This window comes from Nerophis ophidion, linkage group LG03 (assembly GCF_033978795.1).
Source record: "Nerophis ophidion isolate RoL-2023_Sa linkage group LG03, RoL_Noph_v1.0, whole genome shotgun sequence".
NCBI classification, from domain to species: domain Eukaryota; kingdom Metazoa; phylum Chordata; class Actinopteri; order Syngnathiformes; family Syngnathidae; genus Nerophis; species Nerophis ophidion.
The window spans coordinates 88,303,916-88,324,674 of NC_084613.1; the positions used below are offsets into that span (position 1 = coordinate 88,303,916).

Below are 20,759 nucleotides of genomic sequence, written 5' to 3' on the forward strand. Positions count from 1 at the left end.
AACAGCGCACATACTACTTAGTATGGTAATTGATTGCTACTGTATTTACTCCACGAAACAATGAGCACATGGCTAATTAATATGGTAATTTATTCACGTGTGGATCGAGACTTCGGTTGAGAGAGAGAGAGACAGAGAAAATGAGAATCACTGCGTGAGGTAGGTAACGTTAGCCAACAACAATTTGTTAATTATATTATTTTGATTTTGATTTGACTCAAACTGTAACTCCTAGATGGATTTAAGAAAGTTATTGTCCCGCAGCAGAGAAGAAGCAGCAGGAATGAGAGATGTAAGTGAAGTCCTCGCTAGCTGGGCAACATCATTGTCTTAAGTTGATGCTAAGTTAGCTAACATTATTCCTTGTATCAAGACAAACATATTCATTTGCTGTACGAGCTGTCGGGGGAATTTCCAATGAAGATGAAACATCATGTTGGTTATTGTCTGCTGCTTCTGCATCAAAGATGATTTGGAGTCAGCATGTGTGAGTTGAGTGCTTCTCAAATGCTTTATCTTCAGGAAGAAAAACATTTTTCCATATCATCAAGTCGTGAGCCAAATTTTTAAATCATTCAAGTTTATTTCACAGAAAAATAGCACAGTAGACTTGTCTTGTTAATCGCTGTGACTTTGACTCAAATAATCTTGTTTTGTCAGCAGAAAAATGGCGACAGCTAAAGAATCTGCTTTTGTTTCCAGAAAAAATAGTAACATTTCTGTATTTGTTTTCAGAAAGATGGCTGAAAATATCGGGTTTTGTTGCCCCATTTAGATTTTTAAACTATATTTCCATGTCTGTCCTGAGTCCTCCTCCAACTTGTTAGTCGCTTTGCCTTTTGCTAAAATACTCACTAATAGTCACTAGAAAAATGGCTAAAATAACCTGGTTTTGTTGCCACAATTTGATTTTTTTCTCCCTAAACTTTTTTTTTTTCATGCACACATGTGACTGAAAATGACACACAATCCACTTTTATGTCGCGTCACAGCAGTTGGGAACCACTGGTCAACTGTATAACAGTTACTGTAATATTTCCATGTCTGTCCAGAGTGATTGACCACTTTGCAAAAATGAAAAAGAGACGTTACAGTTTACATCTCAGAAAATGATTCCCTGAACAGACACACAACAGTTGTTCATTTATTCTACTACTGTGGCTTTATTGTTTTGTGTAGATTTGATAGTTTTGTGTATCTGAAATAGGATTAGCCACATTGCCAGAAATGGAAATTAAATCATATAAAAGAACCCAGAGATGTAGGGGTGCTTTATTTTTTGTTTTACTTTTGTAGATGTTAAATTTGCAGATGATTACTGTAATAAATATTTCAAAAAGATTCATTGCTCTTCCTTTTTGCTTTTACCAGTAGCAGTTTAGAAGTCCGGAGTAAAAAAGTGCACAAGTAGGTCAAATGCATGAGTTAATTTCAGGTGGTTCATCAAAGATCCATACAACATCATCTGATATGATTTCATAGTTTAAAGCACTATTTATGTATTTCTTATGATAAATAAGTGCTAAAAATGTTTTTGCTTGCACGCTTTGCACGCTCACATGAATTATTTGTGCCCCAGGTGTGCCCCAGTACAGTATTAGGTCTAGTGACGCCCCTGCTTTTGGAGACGAGTGACGTAAGCGCGCTCCCGTCAGAGGGTGCATAATACGGCACAACACCTGAAACGTTCTTCAAGTAAGTTTCAGTAAGTATGTAGCAATAAAGCAGAAGTAAGACAAATGCATGTTAATTAAAATGTATATTATGACTTACGTCAGCGTTTAAGAAGCGATGGTTCACCAAACCCACTTTGACGCCTCACGCGTGCGTCTGCAGGAGGTCTCGTCACTTCTCGCGAGAACACGACCGAACGCGGGTTCGTCGTCAAGCGACCAGAAAGGTCCTAACAGCTCGCTACTGCTCGTTGAAGCAAACGTTTGCCTGTCTTGTGGTCATTCCAAGGCTTTACTCCAGTGAGTATTTCCTCGTAGTTGGCTTTGTTTGAAACTAGCGGCGGGCGTTTGTTTTGTTTGACACGGCATAGCTGCTTTGCTAAACACCGAAAAGTTGAACGTTGTCGTCTAGTTAGCTGCAAACACCTTCTGCAGAAGGGCGTCCTCTAACGTGCCTGACTAAAATGTTTTAAAACGGTTTTTGAGTGTGTTTGGATAATAAATGCCGGTCGAACTGAGCAGTATCAAATATATTGTCGTATATAGTAATAAGTCAGTCGAATAAGGAATTTGTACAAGTTACCATGAATTGATTTTGTGAAGTGAATTATATTTATATAGCGCTTTTCTCTAGTGACTCAAAGTGCTTTACATAGTGAATCCCAATATCTAAGTTACATTTGAACCAGTGTGGGTGGCCCTGGGAGCAGCAGGTGGGTAAAGTGTCTTGCCCAAGGACACAACGGCAGTGACGAGGAAGGCGGAAGCGGGGATTGAACCTGGAACCCTGAAGTTGCTGGCACGGCCACTCTAGCAACCGAGCTATGCCGCGTGGATCCCGACTTAAACAAGTTGAAAAACTTATTGGGGTGTTTCCATTTAGTGGTCAATAGAACGGAATATGTACTGTACTGTGCAATCTACTAATACAAGTTTTAATCAATCAATATTTGGAGCCATTGTAGCTACGCTATGAAGTAATGCTAACAAACGTAACGCCACCAACACGTGGTTTAGGATTTAAAAATGTCACGCTTTGTTCAAAATGATATATTCTACGCAGGGTTATGTTCATAATATTAGCAGTGTGTTTAAAAAGGTGAGTAAACCTCTAAATTATTCAAATAAATTGTATTTTATCCATGGATCTTCTGCTTTATCCGAGGTCAGGTCGCGGGGGCAGCAGCCTAAGCAGGGAAGCCCAGACTTTCCTCTCCCTAGCCACCTTGTCCAGCTCTTCCTGGGGGATCCCGAGGCGTTCCCAGGCCAGCCGGGAGACATAGTCTTCCCAACGTGTCCTGGGTCTTCCCCGTGGCCTCCTACCGGTCGGACGTGTCATAAACACATCCTTAGGGTGTTTTTTAATGAACTAAATTGTTGAAAAACTTATTGGGGTTTTACCATTTAGTGGTCAATTGTATGAAATATGTACTGTACTGTGCGATCTACTAATAACAGAATCAATCAATCAATCAATCAAAAACACAAACGTATTTGGGTCACTGCACGTTTTATTTCAAAGCCAGAAAATTGGAGGGAAAAAAAGTACCGTATTTTCCGCACTATAAGGTGCACCGGGTTATGAGGCGCACCTTCAATGAATGGCCTGTTTTGATATTTTGTTCATATATAAGGCGCACCGCACTATAAGGCGCATAGAATAGATGCTACAGTAGAGGCTGGGGTTACTAGAATAGATGCTACAGTAGAGGCTGGGGTTACGTTATGCATCCTTTAGATCAGGGGTAGGGAACCTATGGCTCGTGAGCCAGATGTGGCTCTTTTGATGACTGCATCTGGCTCTCGGATAAATCTGAGCTGACATTGCTTAACACGATAAGTAATGAATAATTCCACTTGTAAACACAGTGTTAAAAATAACGTTCAAAATATAAAATATGCTCATGCATTTGAATCCATCCATCCTTTTTCTACCGCACTTCTTCAAGAAGTTGCATTAAGGGTAAGAAGTAATTTATTTATTATTGGTTAGCGTAGGACTTGCCCTCCTGGGGGTTCTTCAGACCACCAATCACCGACATGAGAGCCTGTTCCAGGGTTACAATATTGTTTTATTTTTCAATAAGTCTCTCAGTTGCTTTCCAGCAATTGTCTTTTTCTCTTTCGTTCTCACTGGGGGACGGCGTGGCGCAGTGGCAGAGTGGCCGTGCGCAACCCGAGGGTCCCTGGTTCAAATCCCACCTAGTACCAACCTCGTCATGTCCGTTGTGTCCTGAGCAAGACACTTCACCCTTGCTCCTGATGGGTGCTGGTTGGCGCCTTGCATGGCAGCTCCCTCCATCAGTGTGTGAATGTGTAAATGTGGAAGTAATGTCAAAGCGCTTTGAGTACCTTGAAGGTAGAAAAGCGCTATACAAGTACAACCCATTTATCATTTATTTATTTATCACTGGGGATCTGGCTCCAGCCCCAACCCCGTCTCTCCTGGCTGCTGCTTCTAAACAGAGCGACGGGTGATTAGAAAAAAAGGCCCAGGTGGGCCATTTACGCACCTGTCACTGATTTCGAGGCTAATCCTGGCAACACCCCGCTTCGCTGCAGACCCGCAGGCCACACCCCCTCCACAATTAGCTTCAGAATAACAATGTTATTACTAAGAATACGAGACCTATTATACTCTAGAAATGTTGATTTGACTTAAAAATGCACACGTTTAGTTGTGTTCATTGTTAATAAAAATATCATATGGCTCTTAGAGAAATACATTTTAAAATATTTCGCTTCTTGGCTCTCTCCGCCAAAAAGGTTCCTGACCCCTGCTTTAGATGGCGCTGCGCTAAAGGGAATGTCAACAAAACAGTCAGGTCAGTCAAACTTTATTTATAGATTACAAACCAGCGTTCTGACAACTCTGTTCACTCCCAAAATGAACAAACAGCTGTTTTATTATTTTCCTCGATTCAATAAACAAGTACAAAACAGTCTGATACTGTTACGGTAAATCAAAGGTTAGTGCAATCACAATATAGTAACACTGGAAATAGTGCAAAGCAATAATATATCAATAACTCAACCTTGCTCAAACAACACAACACACAAAATAAACATGTAAAGCTCATTTTATTAAGTTATTCCTCATCCACCAATCCCTCGAATTCTTCTTCTTCAGTGTTGGAATCAAACAGTTGTGCGAATACGACATCCAACATGCCCGGCTCCGTCTCGTCCAAGTCCTCATTAAAGGAGTCAGTGTCGCTGCTGTTAATTTTCAATTCTCTGGCTGCTGCTCTATTCCTGTCTTCTACTGTGTGACCTATGACCTTGACTTTAAACTCTGCGTCTTAAGCGTGTCTCTTAATAGGAGACATTTTGGGCTGTTGGCATAAACACACAGAAACGGCACGCCTCCCGCAGTCATATATCCCAGCATGCACCACCCGCTTCTTCTTCTACGGGGGAAAATGAAGTCGGCGGCTGCTTACCTTAGAAGAAGAAGCGCACTTCTTCTTCTATGACAGGGGTCGGGAACCTTTTTGGCCAAATATTTCACAATGTATTTCCGTAAGAGCCATATAACATTTTTCAACACTAAATACAACAAAATTTGTGCATTTTTAAGTATGACCAACATTTGTAGACTATAATAAGTCTCTTATTCTTTTTAACAACATTTATATTATAAAAGTTAACCAATAATACATATAATACTTCTTACCATTAATGCGACAACTTGAACAGGTGCGGTAGAAAACGGATGGTTGGATTAAAATGCATGAGAATGTTTTATAATTTGAACGTTATTTTTGAAACTGTGATTACCAGCGGAATTATTCATTACTTATCGTGTTAAGCAATGTCAGCTAAGATTGATCTGAGAGCCAGATGCAGTCATCTGGCTCTAGAGCCATAGGTTCCCTACCCCTGGTTTAAGCATTAGACACCTTTTTACCTGCACTCTGCCTCCCGCTGTTTCCCACATCTACAAAGCAATTAGCTACCGACTGCCACCTACTGATATGGAAGAGTATTACACGGTTACTCGGCATAGCTCGGTTGGTAGAGCGGCCGTGTTAGCAACTTGAGGGTTCCAGGTTTGATTCCCGCTTCCGCCATCCTAGTCACTGCCGTTGTGTCCTTAGGCAAGACACTTTACACACCTGCCCCCAGTGCCACCCACACTGGTTTAAATGTAACTTAGATATTGGGTGTCACTTTGTAAAGCGCTTTGAGTCACTAGAGAAAAGCGCTATATAAATATAATTATCTGAGAGCCATATGTAGTCATCAAAAGAGCCACATCTGGCTCTAGAGCCATAGGTTCCCTACCCCTGTTCTATGGGGTAAAATGAATCTGCTGCTTACCGTAGTTGCGAGACCTGTTGTGGCTCAATATTGGTCCATGTATAAGGCGCACCGGATTATAAGGCGCACTGTCAGCTTTTAAGAAAATGTTAGGTTTTTAGGTGCGCCTTATAGTGCGGAAAATACGGTACTTATATGTTGTGATCAACTCAAGCTTGACCCCATGAGGAGTCAATATTTTAGGGATGTTCAATGGCAGCCTTTTGCCATCTGAGAATAACATCACCTAGTGGTTAGAGTGTCCGCCCTAAGATGGGTCCGTCGTGAGTTCAAACCCCGGCCGAGTCATACCAAAGACTATAACATTTGGAACCATTACCTCCCTGCTTGGCACTCAGCATCAAGGGTTGGAATTGGGGGTTGAATCACCAAAAATGATTCCCAGGCGCGGCCATTGCTGCCGCTTACTGCTCCCCTCACCTCCCAGGGGGTGATCAAGGGGATTGGTCAAAAACAGAGGACACATTTCGCCACACCTCGTGTGTGTGTGACAATCATTGCTACTTTAACTTATCCTTAGATTTGCCTGGGGCTTCACGGTGGCAGAGGGGTTAGTGCGTCTGCCTCACAATACGAAGGTCCTGAGTAGTCAGGGTTCAATCCCGGGCTCGGGATCTTTCTGTGTGGAGTTTGCATGTTCTCCCCGTGAATGTGTGGGTTCTCTCCGGGTACTCCGGCTTCCTCCCACCTCCAAAGACATGCACCTGGGGATAGGCCCCTCCCACCTCCAAAGACATGCACCTGGGGATAGGCCCCTCCCACCTCCAAAGACATGCACCTGGGGATAGGCCCCTCCCACCTCCAAAGACATGCACCTGGGGATAGGTTGATTGGCAACACTAAATGCTCCCTAGTGTGTAAATGTTGTCTGTCTATCTGTGTTGGCCCTGCGATGACGTGGCCACTTGTCCAGGGTGTACTCTGCCTTCCGCCTGATTATAACTAAGATAGGCACCCACGACCCCAAAGGGAATAAGCGGTAGAAAATGGATGGATAGATTTGCCTGCATTTAGCACTAGTCTAAGTTAGGTCAGCTGGCACTGAACAACATCAAAAGCAGACTGCAAGAGTTCAATGGTTTAAAGTACCAATTATTGCCACACACACACACACACACACACTAGGTGTGGTGAAATTAACCTCTGCATCCCCTTGTTCACCTCATGGGAGTTGAGGGGAGCGGTGAGCAGCAGTGGTGGCCGCGCCCGGGAATCAACAATTTGCACTGCAGAGGGGGATGAATCAATTGTGATGACAAAGTTTGTTAACGTTTGTTGTTTATTGTTGTGAATCTTTTTTTTCCTTTTTTAGTCCTTCCAGGAGGAAGATGACTCTGACGGCCACGTCTTCCTCGCACAAGACCAGCATCTTGAGTAAATTGGACCGTCTCAGGAAGCGCGACGTCCTGTGCGACGTCACACTGATGGTGGAGGACGAGCACTTCCGGGCGCACAAGGCCCTGCTGGCGGCGAGCAGCGACTACTTCTCCCAGCTCTTTACCAGCCAGGACCACGGCGGAGGCGCCACCTGCCGGCTAGACGGCGTGGCGGCCAGCATGTGCGGCGCCGTGCTGGACTTCATCTACAGCGCCCAGGTGTGCGTGGAGAAAGGTGGCACCCGGCAGCTCCTGGCCGCCGCTCGTCTGCTGCAGGTGGGCGACCTCGTCGAGGCCCTGCTGTCCGGACTCGGCGAGGGGGCGGAGCCGGAGCCGACCACGCCGTCGGGAACCAAAAGGGCACGACCAAAGACGGCGGTGGCGACGAGTAAGTCGGGAGAGGAAGACGACCGCGCCAAAGGAGCATCGGAACACGAAGATCGGTCGAGTCGACGCAGGCGGCGCAAGATCACCCCGCCGATGAAGTACGGCGTCTTCAAGGTGGGCGTCGACATTTCGGGAGGAGAGTTGGGGCGGAGAGGAAGGAGGAGGAAGTACCCCGACACGGAGGCCAGGTGTGACGACTGCGGCAAAGTCTTCAAAAACCATTTTTTCCTCAAGATACACCAGCGCACTCACACAGGTGACCGACCTCCTACTCCAAGTCTTTTTTACAAATATTCATTAGAGATCGACTGATATTTGGCATTTTGACGTAAATCTGTCTTTATTCTTTTTTTATTTTTGGGAAAAAAATATACAACTACAAACCCCGTTTCCATATGAGTTGGGAAATTGTGTTAGATGTAAATATAAACAGAATACAATGATTTGCAAATCCTTTTCTATCTGCTCGACGCTGAAGCGCTGACTACATGCGCTCTGAATACACACTGCTGATTGGCTGTTACAGCTATATATGTAACCAATCAGATGGTTGTGTGGGTGGGACAATGCTGGGTGCTGTGTAGCAGACAGGCAGAATGGAGCGGAGCAGCTTGTTAAGACTTTAGCTACTTCATATGTTCGTGTGGAAACTCGTTCGGTACACCTCCGAACCGAACTGGAACCCCCTAACCAAAACGGTTCAATACAAACACACGTACCGTTACACCCCTAATATATACATTGTTAAAAGTGGCCCTTAGAAGGCAACCATAACTGTGATGTGGCCCTCAATGAAAACCAGTTTGACACCCATGTCTTAGACACGAGCAAAAAAGGTACTTGTGAAATCCCCCGATGTTTTTTGCTGCTGAAGTAACCACAACATTAGGGCCTCATAAAATATTGTTGCCAGTGGTCCCAAGTTACCTCGTTAAGTTAAAAAACAACTTAAAACCATGTCCAGCTGTTTACTATTCATGTTTATATTGCTTTTACTACAAATTAGCACGGGCTCCAAATATCAGCTTTCTCGACTATTAGTAATCAATATTGGTATCGGCGCCGACAAAAACGTATCGGTGGATCTGTAATATTAGCACAGGCAACACTTTCACCCTGAAGACTGTAGGTAAGTGATGTCATCTTTTCTGTGATGGCCTGCAGGTGAGAAACCCTTCGTGTGCCAGGTGTGCGGGGCGGCGTTCACCCAGAAGCACACGCTGCTGGTCCACCTGCACAAACACACCGGGGAGACGCCGTTTGTCTGCAGCGTCTGCTCCAAGGCCCTCGCCACCAAACACAGCCTGCAGGAGCACATGAACCTCCACCAAGGCAAACGTCTCCAGGTTATCGTTTTTGTCTTCGTTAGACGTCCCTGACTGTTCTGTGTCGTCTTGTAGAAAACAAATCCTTCTGCTGTGACGAGTGTGGGAAAAGCTTCACTCAGCAGAGGCAGCTAAAAAGTCACTACAGAGTCCACACGGGTAAGTTGTCTTCTGCGTCTTAACGCTGCTGAACCACTCTAACTCTTAGTCCTTTTCCTACCTTTTCTAGGCAAGTCCCTTTCAGAGTGTGCTCAGTGTCACCGCAAATTTTTGGACACGGCTCAGCTCAAAAAGCACCTGCGCACTCACACAGGTGAGTCATATCGCGGTGAGGCCCCCGCTGCTGGTCGAGAAGAGCGATACATGATTTCATCAAACCGCAGCGAGCGGAGCATTACAACAACAAGAGTGTGTTGGTGCCGGTGCTGTAGCCGTGACTAACAAGCCAGCTCACACGGTGACTGACTAACGACACAATGTCTATGGTTTGGGATTATTTTAAAGTGTGATTAAAAAAACTGGCAATTTGCAATGACTGCAAAAAGTTGGTTATGCGAGGAGGAACCAAGACGTCTTCCTTTAATACGAGCAATTTGATCTCCCAACTCTTCAAGAATCATAAGGAGATACACGATGAATACAAGCGGAAGATGGATGAAAAGCAAACAGCAAAAAAAAGTAGTACTATGCAGTTGTCACTTAAAGACTCCGCCGAGAAATAACAAAAATACAAAAACCACCCCAAGGTGAAAGCCCACGCAATATGGCAAAAGCTACGGTGGAGTTTTGTGTGGGTAGTCTGCCCTGCATGGAGCACACTTTGCAAATTGCAGTGAGCGGAGGTGGCATGTCTCATCGCAGCATTTTAGAAGCTCTGGCTGACTGCTAGGCCACTTCAAGCACTCACCACCAGCTTGCAGCATATTTTTGTTACTCATACAAATACATTAAAGGGGAACATTATCAGCAGACCTATGTAAGCGTCAATATATACCTTGATGGTGCAGAAAAAAGACCATATATTTTTTTTACCGATTTCCGAACTCTAAATGGGTGAATTTTGGTGAATTAAACGCCTTTCTGTTTATCGCGCTGGAGGCGATGACGTCAGAATGTGACGTCGCCGAGGTAACACACCCACCATTTTCATTTTCAACACATTATAAACACCGGATCTCAGCTCTGTTATTTTCTTGTTTTTTTGACTATTTTTTGGAACCTTGGAGACATCATGCCTCGACGGTGTGTTGTCGGAGGGTGTAACAACACTAACAGGGAGGGATTCAAGTTGCACCACTGGCAAGAAATCTGCCGCCAGACCCCCATTGAATGTGCCAGAGTGTCTCCACATTTGACCGGCGATGCTAAGACAGACATGGCACAGAGATGTATGGATAACCTGCAGATGCATTTGTAACGATAGTCAACAAAATCACAAAGGTGAGTTTTGTTGATGTTGACTGCCAGCTAATCGATGCTAACATGCTATTTACCGGCGGTGCTAAAGCAGACATGGAACAGAGATGTATGGATAACCTGTAGATGCATTTGCAACTATATTACGTTTCCTTCCACCCACATTTAATGCGAAACAAACACTTACCAATCGACGGATTTAAGTTGCTCCAGTGTCAAAAGATGCGAAAGTCCTGATCGTTTGGTCCGCACATTTTACCGGCGATGCTAACGCAGCTATTCGGCCATGCTATGGCTATGAATAGCATCAATAGCTATTCGCTCAATAGCTTCAGTTTCTTCTTCAATACTTTCATACTCCAACCATCTGTTTAAATACATGCGTAATCTGTTGAATCGCTTAAGTCGCTAAAATCCGAGTTTGAATCCGAGCTAATGTCGCTATATCTTGCTGTGGTATTCCCATTGTTTGTTTACATTGGCAGCACTGTGTGACGTCACAGGGAAATGGCCAGTGGTTTCGAAGATAGCCAAAATAAGGCACTTTAAAGCTTTATTTAGGGATATTCCGAGACCGGTAAAATTTTGAAAAAAGTTTCAAAAAATACAACAAGCCACTGGGAACTGATTTTTATTGTTTTTAACCCTTTTGAAATTGTGATAATGTTCCCCTTTAAAGCAGGGCAGATTGAGCCAGTTTATAATTTCCTGTTATACAGTTTGCCAGGCAGCCTTGCACTAAAGGAGGACTATGTTATTGTTTACTTTATTACTCTAGTATACTCTGGACTGAAGCTGTGTGCCTTCATTGTTTTTGTAGCCGTTGTTTTGAGGCATGTTTAAAAAAGAAAAAAATGCACTTTGTGGAAGTCAAAGTATAGTATTTCCCAAAGTTGTTGTGGATATCAGGATTATCTCAGTGAGAGCATGCAGCACTAACTCTTCCGGGACGCTACAAGATACACCCCCGCTGCTCCCCAACCCTGCCCACCTCAACCTCCTCATGCTCTCTTGGGGAGAGCATGTCCCAAATTCAAATCTGCTGTTTTGGGGCATTTAAAAAATAAAAAGCACTTTGTGACTTCATTAATAAATATGGCTGTGCCATGTTGGCACTTTTTTCCATAACTTGAGTTGATTTGTTGCATCACAACAAAATTAGGCATAATAATGTGTTCATTCCACGACTGTATGTATCGGAATTGGTAATTAAGAGTTGGACAATATCAGGATGTCTGATATCGTTTCCAATATTATGGTTAACGTGAGATGTCCCGGCAGGTGAGAAGCCTTTCACCTGCGAGATCTGCGGGAAGTGTTTTTCCGTCAAGAGCACTTTGCAGACGCACATCAGAATACACAGGTGAGTGCCACCCACTTTGCCCTCTAATGTTTTGGACACACAGGTGAGTGCCACCCACTTTGCCCTCTAATGTTTTGGACACACAGGTGAGTGCCACCCACTTTGCCCTCTAATATTTTGGCCAGCACTCTTATCCCAAACAGCTCATTTTTAAATGAGCCATTAAAAAGCAACATTTCATTCTCAAACAAGCACGAAGTAAATACCAGAGACGGTGTCCTCAGTTCTTCGTGATGCGATGTGATGTGTCCATGCCACATTTAGCCCCTTTTATTCCGCAGAGGCGAAAAGCCGTACAGCTGCAGCGTGTGCGACAAATCCTTCTCGGACGCCAGCGCCAGGCGCCGCCACGTGGCCTCCCACTCGGGGAAGAAGCCCTTCACCTGCTCGGAGTGCGGCCTTTCCTTCACACGTCTGGACAACCTGAGGACGCACGTCAAGTCGCACGACAAGGAGATGCGGGAAGAGCGAGGAGGCGGCTCGTCGGTCCAGAAGTACCATCTCACGCCGGGCTCGGAGGAGGAGGTCCAGCTGATGGTGAGGGAGGACAACGTCGACTTTGCCCCGGGGATCGGTACCCTCGCCTCGGAGGAGTCGTCGGCCCAGTCGGGGATCAGGACGAACACGCAGGAGGGTGCGTCGGCGCACGTCATCACGCTGAGCAAAGAGGCCATGGAGCACCTTCGGACGCCGCACCTGCTCCGCCTGGCGCAAGGGCCAGTCCGGCAGCAGCAGGGGGCGCCTCCGCCGCACGCTCAGGCCATCCACGTCAGCAACCAGGCCGGCCAGCCCATCTCTATCAGCCAGACCAGCGAGCACATCCCCAGCCACAACATCCACGGACACACCTTCCAGATACAAGCCGGGACCGTGTCCTGCCTCTACACCCCCGCCAGGCCGCTGAGCTGACACCAGCCAGACCACCCTCACCTGCCAGCTCCAACACCTGGGAACTGTCCTACACTACATCTCACAGCACTTCTCAAGGTAGAGAAAACAACATTTAAATAAAGTTGAATCAACATTATGTGGTTTCTTTTAATACTAACATTATTTTAATACTAACAATCATATTCACACCTTTTTGTTTCAACTTAAAACAAGCATATAGGATGTGGTCATTGTTGCTTGGGGGGAATTAGAGCACTTTAATGTTCTGTGCATGAATAATAATCTTAGAGATCGACCGGGATGTTTTTTTAAGGCTGATACCGATTATTAGTAGTAGGGGTGTGGGAAAAAATAGATTCAAATACATTGTGTGATTCAGAATTGATTGTCATTTTTTTTTTAAATGATTTTTTATTTTTTTTAATCAATCCAACAAAGCCCTACACAACAACACCATAACAATGCAATCCAATTCCAAAAGCAAACCTGAGCCAGCAACACTCAGAACTGCAATAAACAGAACAATTGAGAGGAGACACAAACACCACAGAACAAAACAAAAGTAGTGAATATTATCAACAACAGTATCAATATTAGTTATCATTTCAGCATAGCAGTGATTAAAAATCCCTCATTGACATTATCATTAGACATTTATGATAATAATCAAAAAGAACAATAGTGTCACAGTGGCTTACACTTGCATGGCATCTCATAAGCTGGACAACACACTGTGTCCAATGTTTGCACAAAGATAAAATAAGTCTTATTTTTGCTTCCTTTAATAGTTAAAACAAATTTACATTATTGCAATTAGTTAATAAAACATTTTCCTTTACAATTATAAAAGCTTTTATTTTAAAAGATCTACTACTCTGCTAGCATGTCAGCAGACTGGGGTAGATCCTGCTGAAATCTATGTATTGAATGAATACACAATCCTTTTCAATCGGGAAAATATCCTTTTTGAATCGAGAATCGTGTTGAATCGAAAAAATCGATATCATCGAATCACAACCCCAAGGATCGATATTGAATCGAATCGTGGGACACCCAAAGATTCGCAACCCTAATTAGTAGTCAACCAGGCCGATAAGCGATAAAAGTTATTTATAAAAGAATAGTATACATTTATATTGCCGGAAGTACCGTAGTTTTCAGACTTTTAAGTCACAATTTTTTTCATACTTTGACCGGGGGTGCGACATACATTTTAAGTCACAGTTTTTTTCATAGTTTGGCCGGGGGTGCCACATATACTCCGGAGCGACTTATGTGTGAAATTATTAACAAATTACCGTAAAATATCAAATAATATTATTTATCTCATTCGAGGAAGAGACGCAGAAAATGTCAGCAACGTCACACACACGTCAACCAATAAGAATTCAGCGGGGGAGGGTCATGGCAGAAGTGCATTGTGGGTCATGGAATGCTAACTGCTATATGCTACTGCCGGAGCTAATAAAATGGATCATTTCATGGTTTGCTGTAACTTATAAAAAGGGCATCGAAAAGGAAATCATGTACTGCAGATTACAAGCTGGACGTTGATGAACGTGGACCCCGACTTAAATACGTTGAAAAACTTATTGGGGTGTTAGCATTTAGTGGTCAACTGTATGAAATATGTACTGAACTGTGCACTCTACTAATGCAAGTATCAATCATTCAATCAAAAAAAGCACTTTATATGCAGAAAGGTTTTGTTAAGAAACCATTCTGAGCCTTATCTTATTTAGTTTTTATTGTATATATGTTGACCACATAAACCCTGGCAAAGGACCCTGTGTGTATATGTATGTTATGCCATTGTTTACAAATTTGGTAAACAAATAACCAAAAAATGTATATTTTGTTGTTTTCTTACTGTACCGAAAATGAACCGAACCGTGACCTCTTGCAAATAATAATTAACTTAGAATTTCATGGCTGCAACACGTGCCAAAGTAGTTGGGAAAGGGCATGTTCACCACTGTGTTACATCACCTTTTCTTTTAACAACACTCAATAAACGTTTGGGAACTGAGGAAACTAATTGTTGAAGCTTTGAAAGTGGAATTCTTTCCCATTCTTGTTTTATGTAGAGCTTCAGTCCTTCAACAGTCCGGGGTCTCCGCTGTCCTATTTTACGCTTCATAATGCACCACACATTTTCCATGGGAGACAGGTCTGGACTGCAGGCGGGCCAGGAAAGTACCCACACTCTTTTACTACGAGGCCACGCTGTTGTAACACGTGGCTTGGCATTGTCTTGCTGAAATAAGCAGGGGCGTCCATGAAAAAGACGGCCCTTAGATGGCAGCATATGTTGTTCCAAAACCTGTATGTACCTTTCAGCATTAATGGTGCCTTCACAGATGTGTAAGTTACCCATGCCTTGGGCACTAATACACCCCCATACCATCACACATGCTGGCTTTTACACTTTGCGTCAATAACAGTCTGGATGGTTCACTTCCCTTTTGGTCCGGAGGACAAGATGTTGAATATTTCCAAAAATAATTTGAAATGTGGACTCGTCAGACCACAGAACACTTTTCCACTTTGCATCAGTCCATCTTAGATGATCTCGGGCCCAGAGAAGCCGGTGGCGTTTCTGGATGTTGTTGATAAATGGCTTTCACTTTGCATAGTAGAGTTTTAATTTGCACTTACAGATGTAGCGACCAACTGTATTTAGTGACAGTGGTTTTCTGAAGTGTTCCTGAGCCCGTGTGGTGATATCCTTTAGAGATGGATGTCGGTTTTTGATGCAGTGCCGTCTGAGGGATGGAAGGTCACGGTCATTCAATGTTGGTTTCCGGCCATGCCGCTTACGTGGAGTGATTTTTTTCCAGATTCTCTGAACCTTTTGATGATATTATGGAGCGTAGATGTTGAAATCCCTAAATTTCTTGCAATGTCACTTTGAGAAAGGTTGTTCTTAAACTGTTTGACTATTTGCTCACGCAGTTGTGGACAAAGGGGTGTACCTCGCCCCATCCTTTCTTGTGAAAGACTGAGCATTTTTTGGGAAGCTGTTTTTATAGCCAATCATGGCACCCACCTGTTCCCAATTAGCCTGCACACCTGTGGGATGTTCCAAATAAGTGTTTGATGAGCATTCCTCAACTTCATCAGTATTTATTGCCACCTTTCCCAACTTCTTTGTCATGTGTTGCTGGCATCAAATTCTAAAGTTAATGATTATTTGCAGAAAAATTATGTTTATGAGTTTGAACATCAGATATGTTGTCTTTGTAGCATATTCAACTGAATATGGCTTGAAAAGGATTTGCAAATCATTGTATTCTGTTTATATTTACATCTAACACCATTTCACAACTCATATGGAAACAGGGTTTGTAGAAAAAAAGAAAAAGAAAAGCCATACAAACTCAGTAATCTGAAGTTTCATTCATTAAAAATGTCATATTACAATAATTGTTGTTTTCCAAACTCCGAGCACAGTTTATGCTTACCTTGTTGTGGTGTTGCCATGGCGACAGCATCCTCCCTTCCTTCCTGCTGAGACGATGAGGGACTTTTTGTGACCTGTAGGGGGCTCTCGTGCTTCATTTGAGTCCTTTTTGGTCCTTTTTTGTTTTTTGTTTTTTTAGGACAATGGGAACACGCACTTAGTCCTATTTACACAAATAAATAAAAAAATGCAATGTAAGTGTGAAAACGAGCGCTGTTGCCGAGCAACCATTGTGACGTCATCGAGAGCGGCTGCGGTCTTCTCAGATACAGCACCTGATTGGTGCAGAGTGGAGCGCATGCTGGCCAATAGCAAACCACCTCTGTGATGCCTGCAGTGTCTGCAGTCATGCAACTCCTCCTGGGGGAGGATTTGGACACACACACACACACACACACACACACACACACACACACACACACACACATTTTAGTGTATTTGTTACCTTCTTGAGACCTCTTTAGGACCAGCCTTTCTAGATGGATAAAGACGTGTATTTACAACATTAATAATATATACTATACTATGGAATTTCTCAAGAAAAACTTGGAATTTTGCCAGTGTTAAAATAGAAGTCATCATTTTACTCAACGCAAGTCAAAACTTTACGAGAAAAACTGAACGTTTGTGCAATATTATGATCAAAGTTGGAATTTTACTCAGTTTTACAAGAAAAGCTAAAAAATGTTGGCGATTTTATGAAAAGAGTCATCATTTTACTTGAAAAACACAATCTTATAAAAAAAAAAACTTGAAAATGTTGGCAATGTTACAATAATATTCTGAATTTTACTTGCCGAAATTATGACAAAAGTCATCATTTTACTCAAAAAATTTCACTATTCTACAGGAACAAAAAATTTTACAATTTTGTGATAAAAGTCATTTTATATGAAAAATGTCAACATTTTCTCATTAGAAATGTATTCATAAAAAAGTAATAATTTTACGAGAAAATATTGCAATATTACAGAAACAGAAAGAATATGAGATAATGTTCCTATTTTTATAAGAAAAGTCAAAACAGTTTGAGGAAAAGACTTTTAGTTCATTTAAGCTTGTAGAGTTGGAATTTTACAAAAAAAGGTCACGATTTCACAAGAAAAACTTGGAATTTTGGCAGTTTTTAATAAAAGTCATCATTTTACTCAACGCAGGTCAAAACTTTACAAGAAAAACTGAACATTCGTGCAATATTTTGATCAAAGTTGGAATTTTACTCAGTTTTACAAGAAAAACTAAAAAATGTTGGCGATTTTATGAAAAGAGTCATCATTTTACTTGACAAAACACAATCTTATAACAAAAACTTGAAAATGTTGGCAATGTTATAATAATATTCTGAATTTTACTTGCCGAAATGATGACAAAAGTCATTATTTTACTCAAAAAATGTCACTATTCTACAGGAATAACAAAAAAATTGACAATTTTCTGATAAAAGTCATCATTTTATATGAAAAATGTCAACATTTTGCATTAGAAATGTATTCATAAAAAAGTAATAATTTTACGAGAAAATATTGCAATATTACAGAAACAGAAAGAATATGAGATAATGTTCCTATTTTTATAAGAAAAGTCAAAACAGTGCGAGGAAAAGACTTTTAGTTCATTTAAGCTTGTAGAGTTGGAATTTCACAAAAAAAGGTCACGATTTCACAAGAAAAACTTGGAATTTTGGCAGTTTTTAATAGAAGTCATCATTTTACTCAACGCAAGTCAAAACTTTACAAGAAAAACTGAGCATTTGTGCAATATTATGATCAAAGTTGGATTGTTACTCTAATAGTCGCAGTTTTACAAGAAAACCTAAAAAAAATTTGGCGATTTTATGAAAAGAGTCATCATTTTACTTGACAAAACACAATCTTATAACAAAAACTTGAAAATGTTGGCGATGTTATAATAATATTCTGAATTTTACTTGCCGAAATGATGACAAAAGTCATAATTTTACTCAAAAAATGTCACTATTCTACAGGAACAACAAAAAAATTGACAATTTTGCGATAAAAGTCATCATTTTATATGAAAAATGTCAACATTTTGCATTAGAAATGTATTCATAAAAAAGTAATAATGTTATGAGAAAATATTGCAATATTACAGAAACAGAAAGAATATGAGATATTGTTCCTAATTTTATAAGAAAAGTCAAAACAGTTTGAGGAAAATACTTTGAGTTCATTTAAGCTTGTTGAGTTGGAATTTTATAAAAAAAAAGGTCACGATTTCACAAGAAAAACTTGGAATTTTGGCAGTTTTTAATAAAAGTCGTCATTTTACTCAACGCAAGTCAAAACTTTACAAGAAAAACTGAGCATTCGTGCAATATTTTGATCAAAGTTGGAATTTTACTCAGTTTTACAAGAAAAACTAAAAAAAATTGGCGATTTTATGAAAAGAGTCATCATTTTACTTGACAAAACACAATCTTATAACAAAAACTTGAAAATGTTGGCGATGTTATAATAATATTCTGAATTTTACTTGCCGAAATTATGACAAAAGTCATCATTTTACTCAAAAAAATGTCACTATTCTACAGGAACAACAAAAAAATTGACAATTTTGTGATAAAAGTCATCATTTTATATGAAAAATGTCAACATTTTGCATTAGAAATGTATTCATAAAAAAGTAATAATTTTACGAGAAAATATTGCAATATTACAGAAACAGAAAGAATATGAGATAATGTTCCTAATTTTATAAGAAAAGTCAAAACAGTTTGAGGAAAAGACTTTTAGTTCATTAAAGCTTGTAGAGTTGGAATTTTACAAAAAAAAGGTCACGATTTCACAAGAAAAACTTAGAATTTTGGCAGTTTTTAATAAAAGTCGTCATTTTACTCAACGCAAGTCAAAACTTTACAAGAAAAACTGAGCATTTGTGCAATATTATGATCAAAGTTGGAATGTTACTCTAATAGTCGCAGTTTTACAAGAAAAGCTAAAAAAAAATTGGCGATTTTATGAAAAGAGTCATCATTTTACTTGACAAAACACAATCTTATAAAAAAAATGGAAAATGTTGGCGATGTTATAATAATATTCTGAATTGTACTTGCCGAAATGATGACAAAAGTCATAATTTTACTCAAAAAATGTCACTATTCTACAGGAACAACAAAAAAATTGACAATTTTGCGATAAAAGTCATAATTTTATATGAAAAATGTCAACATTTTGCATTAGAAATGTATTCATAAAAAACTAATAATGTTATGAGAAAATATTGCAATATTACAGAAACAGAAAGAATATGAGATAATGTTCCTATTTTTATAAGAAAAGTCAAAACAGTTTGAGGAAAAGACTTTTAGTTCATTTAAGCTTGTAGAGTTGGAATTTTACAAAAAAAAGGTCACGATTTCACAAGAAAAACTTGGAATTTTGGCAGTTTTTAATAAAAGTCATCATTTTACTCAACGCAAGTCAAAACTTTACAAGAAAAACTGAGCATTTGTGCAATATTATGATCAAAGTTGGAATTTTACTCAGTTTTACAAGAAAAACTAAAAAATGTTGGCGATTTTATGAAAAGAGTCATCATTTTACTTGACAAAACACACAATCTTATAAAAAAAAAATTGAAAATGTTGGCAATGTTACAATAATATTCTGAATTGTACTTGCCGAAATTATGACAAAAGTCATAATTTTACTCAAAAAATGTCACTATTCTACAGGAACAACAAAAAAATTGACAATTTTCTGATAAAAGTCATCATTTTATATGAAAAATGTCAACATTTTGCATTAGAAATGTATTCATAAAAAAGTAATAATGTTATGAGAAAATATTGCAATATTACAGAAACAGAAAGAATATGAGATAATGTTCCTATTTTTATAAGAAAAGTCAAAACAGTTTGAGGAAAATACTTTGAGTTCATTAAAGCTTGTAGAGTTGGAATTTTACAAAAAAAAGGTCACGATTTCACAAGAAAAACTTGGAATTTTGGCAGTTTTTAATAGAAGTCATCATTTTACTCAACGCAAGTCAAAATTTGTCGAGAAAAACTGAACATTTGTGCAATATTATGATCAAAGTTGGAATTTTACTCAATAAAAGTCGCAAGTTTACAAGAAAACTAACATTTTGGCAATTTTATAATCTGAATTTTACTCAAACAATTTCACTATTTTACAAGAACAACAAAAAAAATGGGCAATTTTGTGATAAAAGTCAGATTTTCATGAAATGTCAACATTTTGCATTAAAAAGTAAAAAACGTTTCATAAAAAATAATTATTTTACAAGAAAATATTACAGAAATAGAATATGAGAAATTATTCCCAATTTTATAAGAAAGTTGAAACATTGTAAGAAAAAGAATGCTTTTAATTATTTTTTGAAATGTTTTTATTAACCTTTGATAACTTCAAGTTATTCCAGTAATTCTCTAAATAAATATTTACTGTGATTTTTTAAAATTAGTTTTGGCTAAAAGGGGCGCATTTCAATTTCTTACACACACACATGTTATTTCATATGTTGACCAGAGGGGGACCTCTTCAAATTTCTTACACACAT

The 20,759-nt window shown here is 40.2% G+C and overlaps 2 protein-coding genes across 4 annotated transcripts in view; one reads left to right on the top strand and one right to left on the bottom strand.

Annotated features, from left to right (window-relative positions):
- The window catches only part of ddo (D-aspartate oxidase), a 17,778-nt gene extending 15,829 nt beyond the window's left edge, over positions 1-1,949 (bottom strand). The window contains exon 1 of the mRNA XM_061896311.1: positions 1,774-1,949. The gene's annotated coding sequence lies outside the window, so the exon portion shown is untranslated. The remainder of the gene's footprint in view (positions 1-1,773) is intronic.
- On the top strand, positions 1,592-12,886 carry zbtb24 (zinc finger and BTB domain containing 24). Of its 3 annotated transcripts, none has more exons than XM_061896309.1 (7): positions 1,592-1,705; positions 7,309-8,015; positions 8,924-9,091; positions 9,160-9,243; positions 9,314-9,397; positions 11,782-11,863; positions 12,145-12,886. In XM_061896309.1, the coding sequence occupies exons 2-7, from the start codon at positions 7,325-7,327 to the stop codon at positions 12,770-12,772; spliced, it is 1,737 nt and encodes a 578-aa protein (XP_061752293.1). In that variant the 5' UTR covers positions 1,592-1,705; positions 7,309-7,324; the 3' UTR covers positions 12,773-12,886. The 3 variants fall into 3 exon arrangements, with proteins under 3 accessions (XP_061752293.1, XP_061752294.1, XP_061752292.1); XM_061896310.1 differs by having other exon boundaries at positions 1,612-1,695; XM_061896308.1 differs by lacking the exon at positions 1,592-1,705 and adding an exon at positions 1,818-1,973.
- The last annotated feature ends 7,873 nt before the right edge of the window (positions 12,887-20,759 follow it).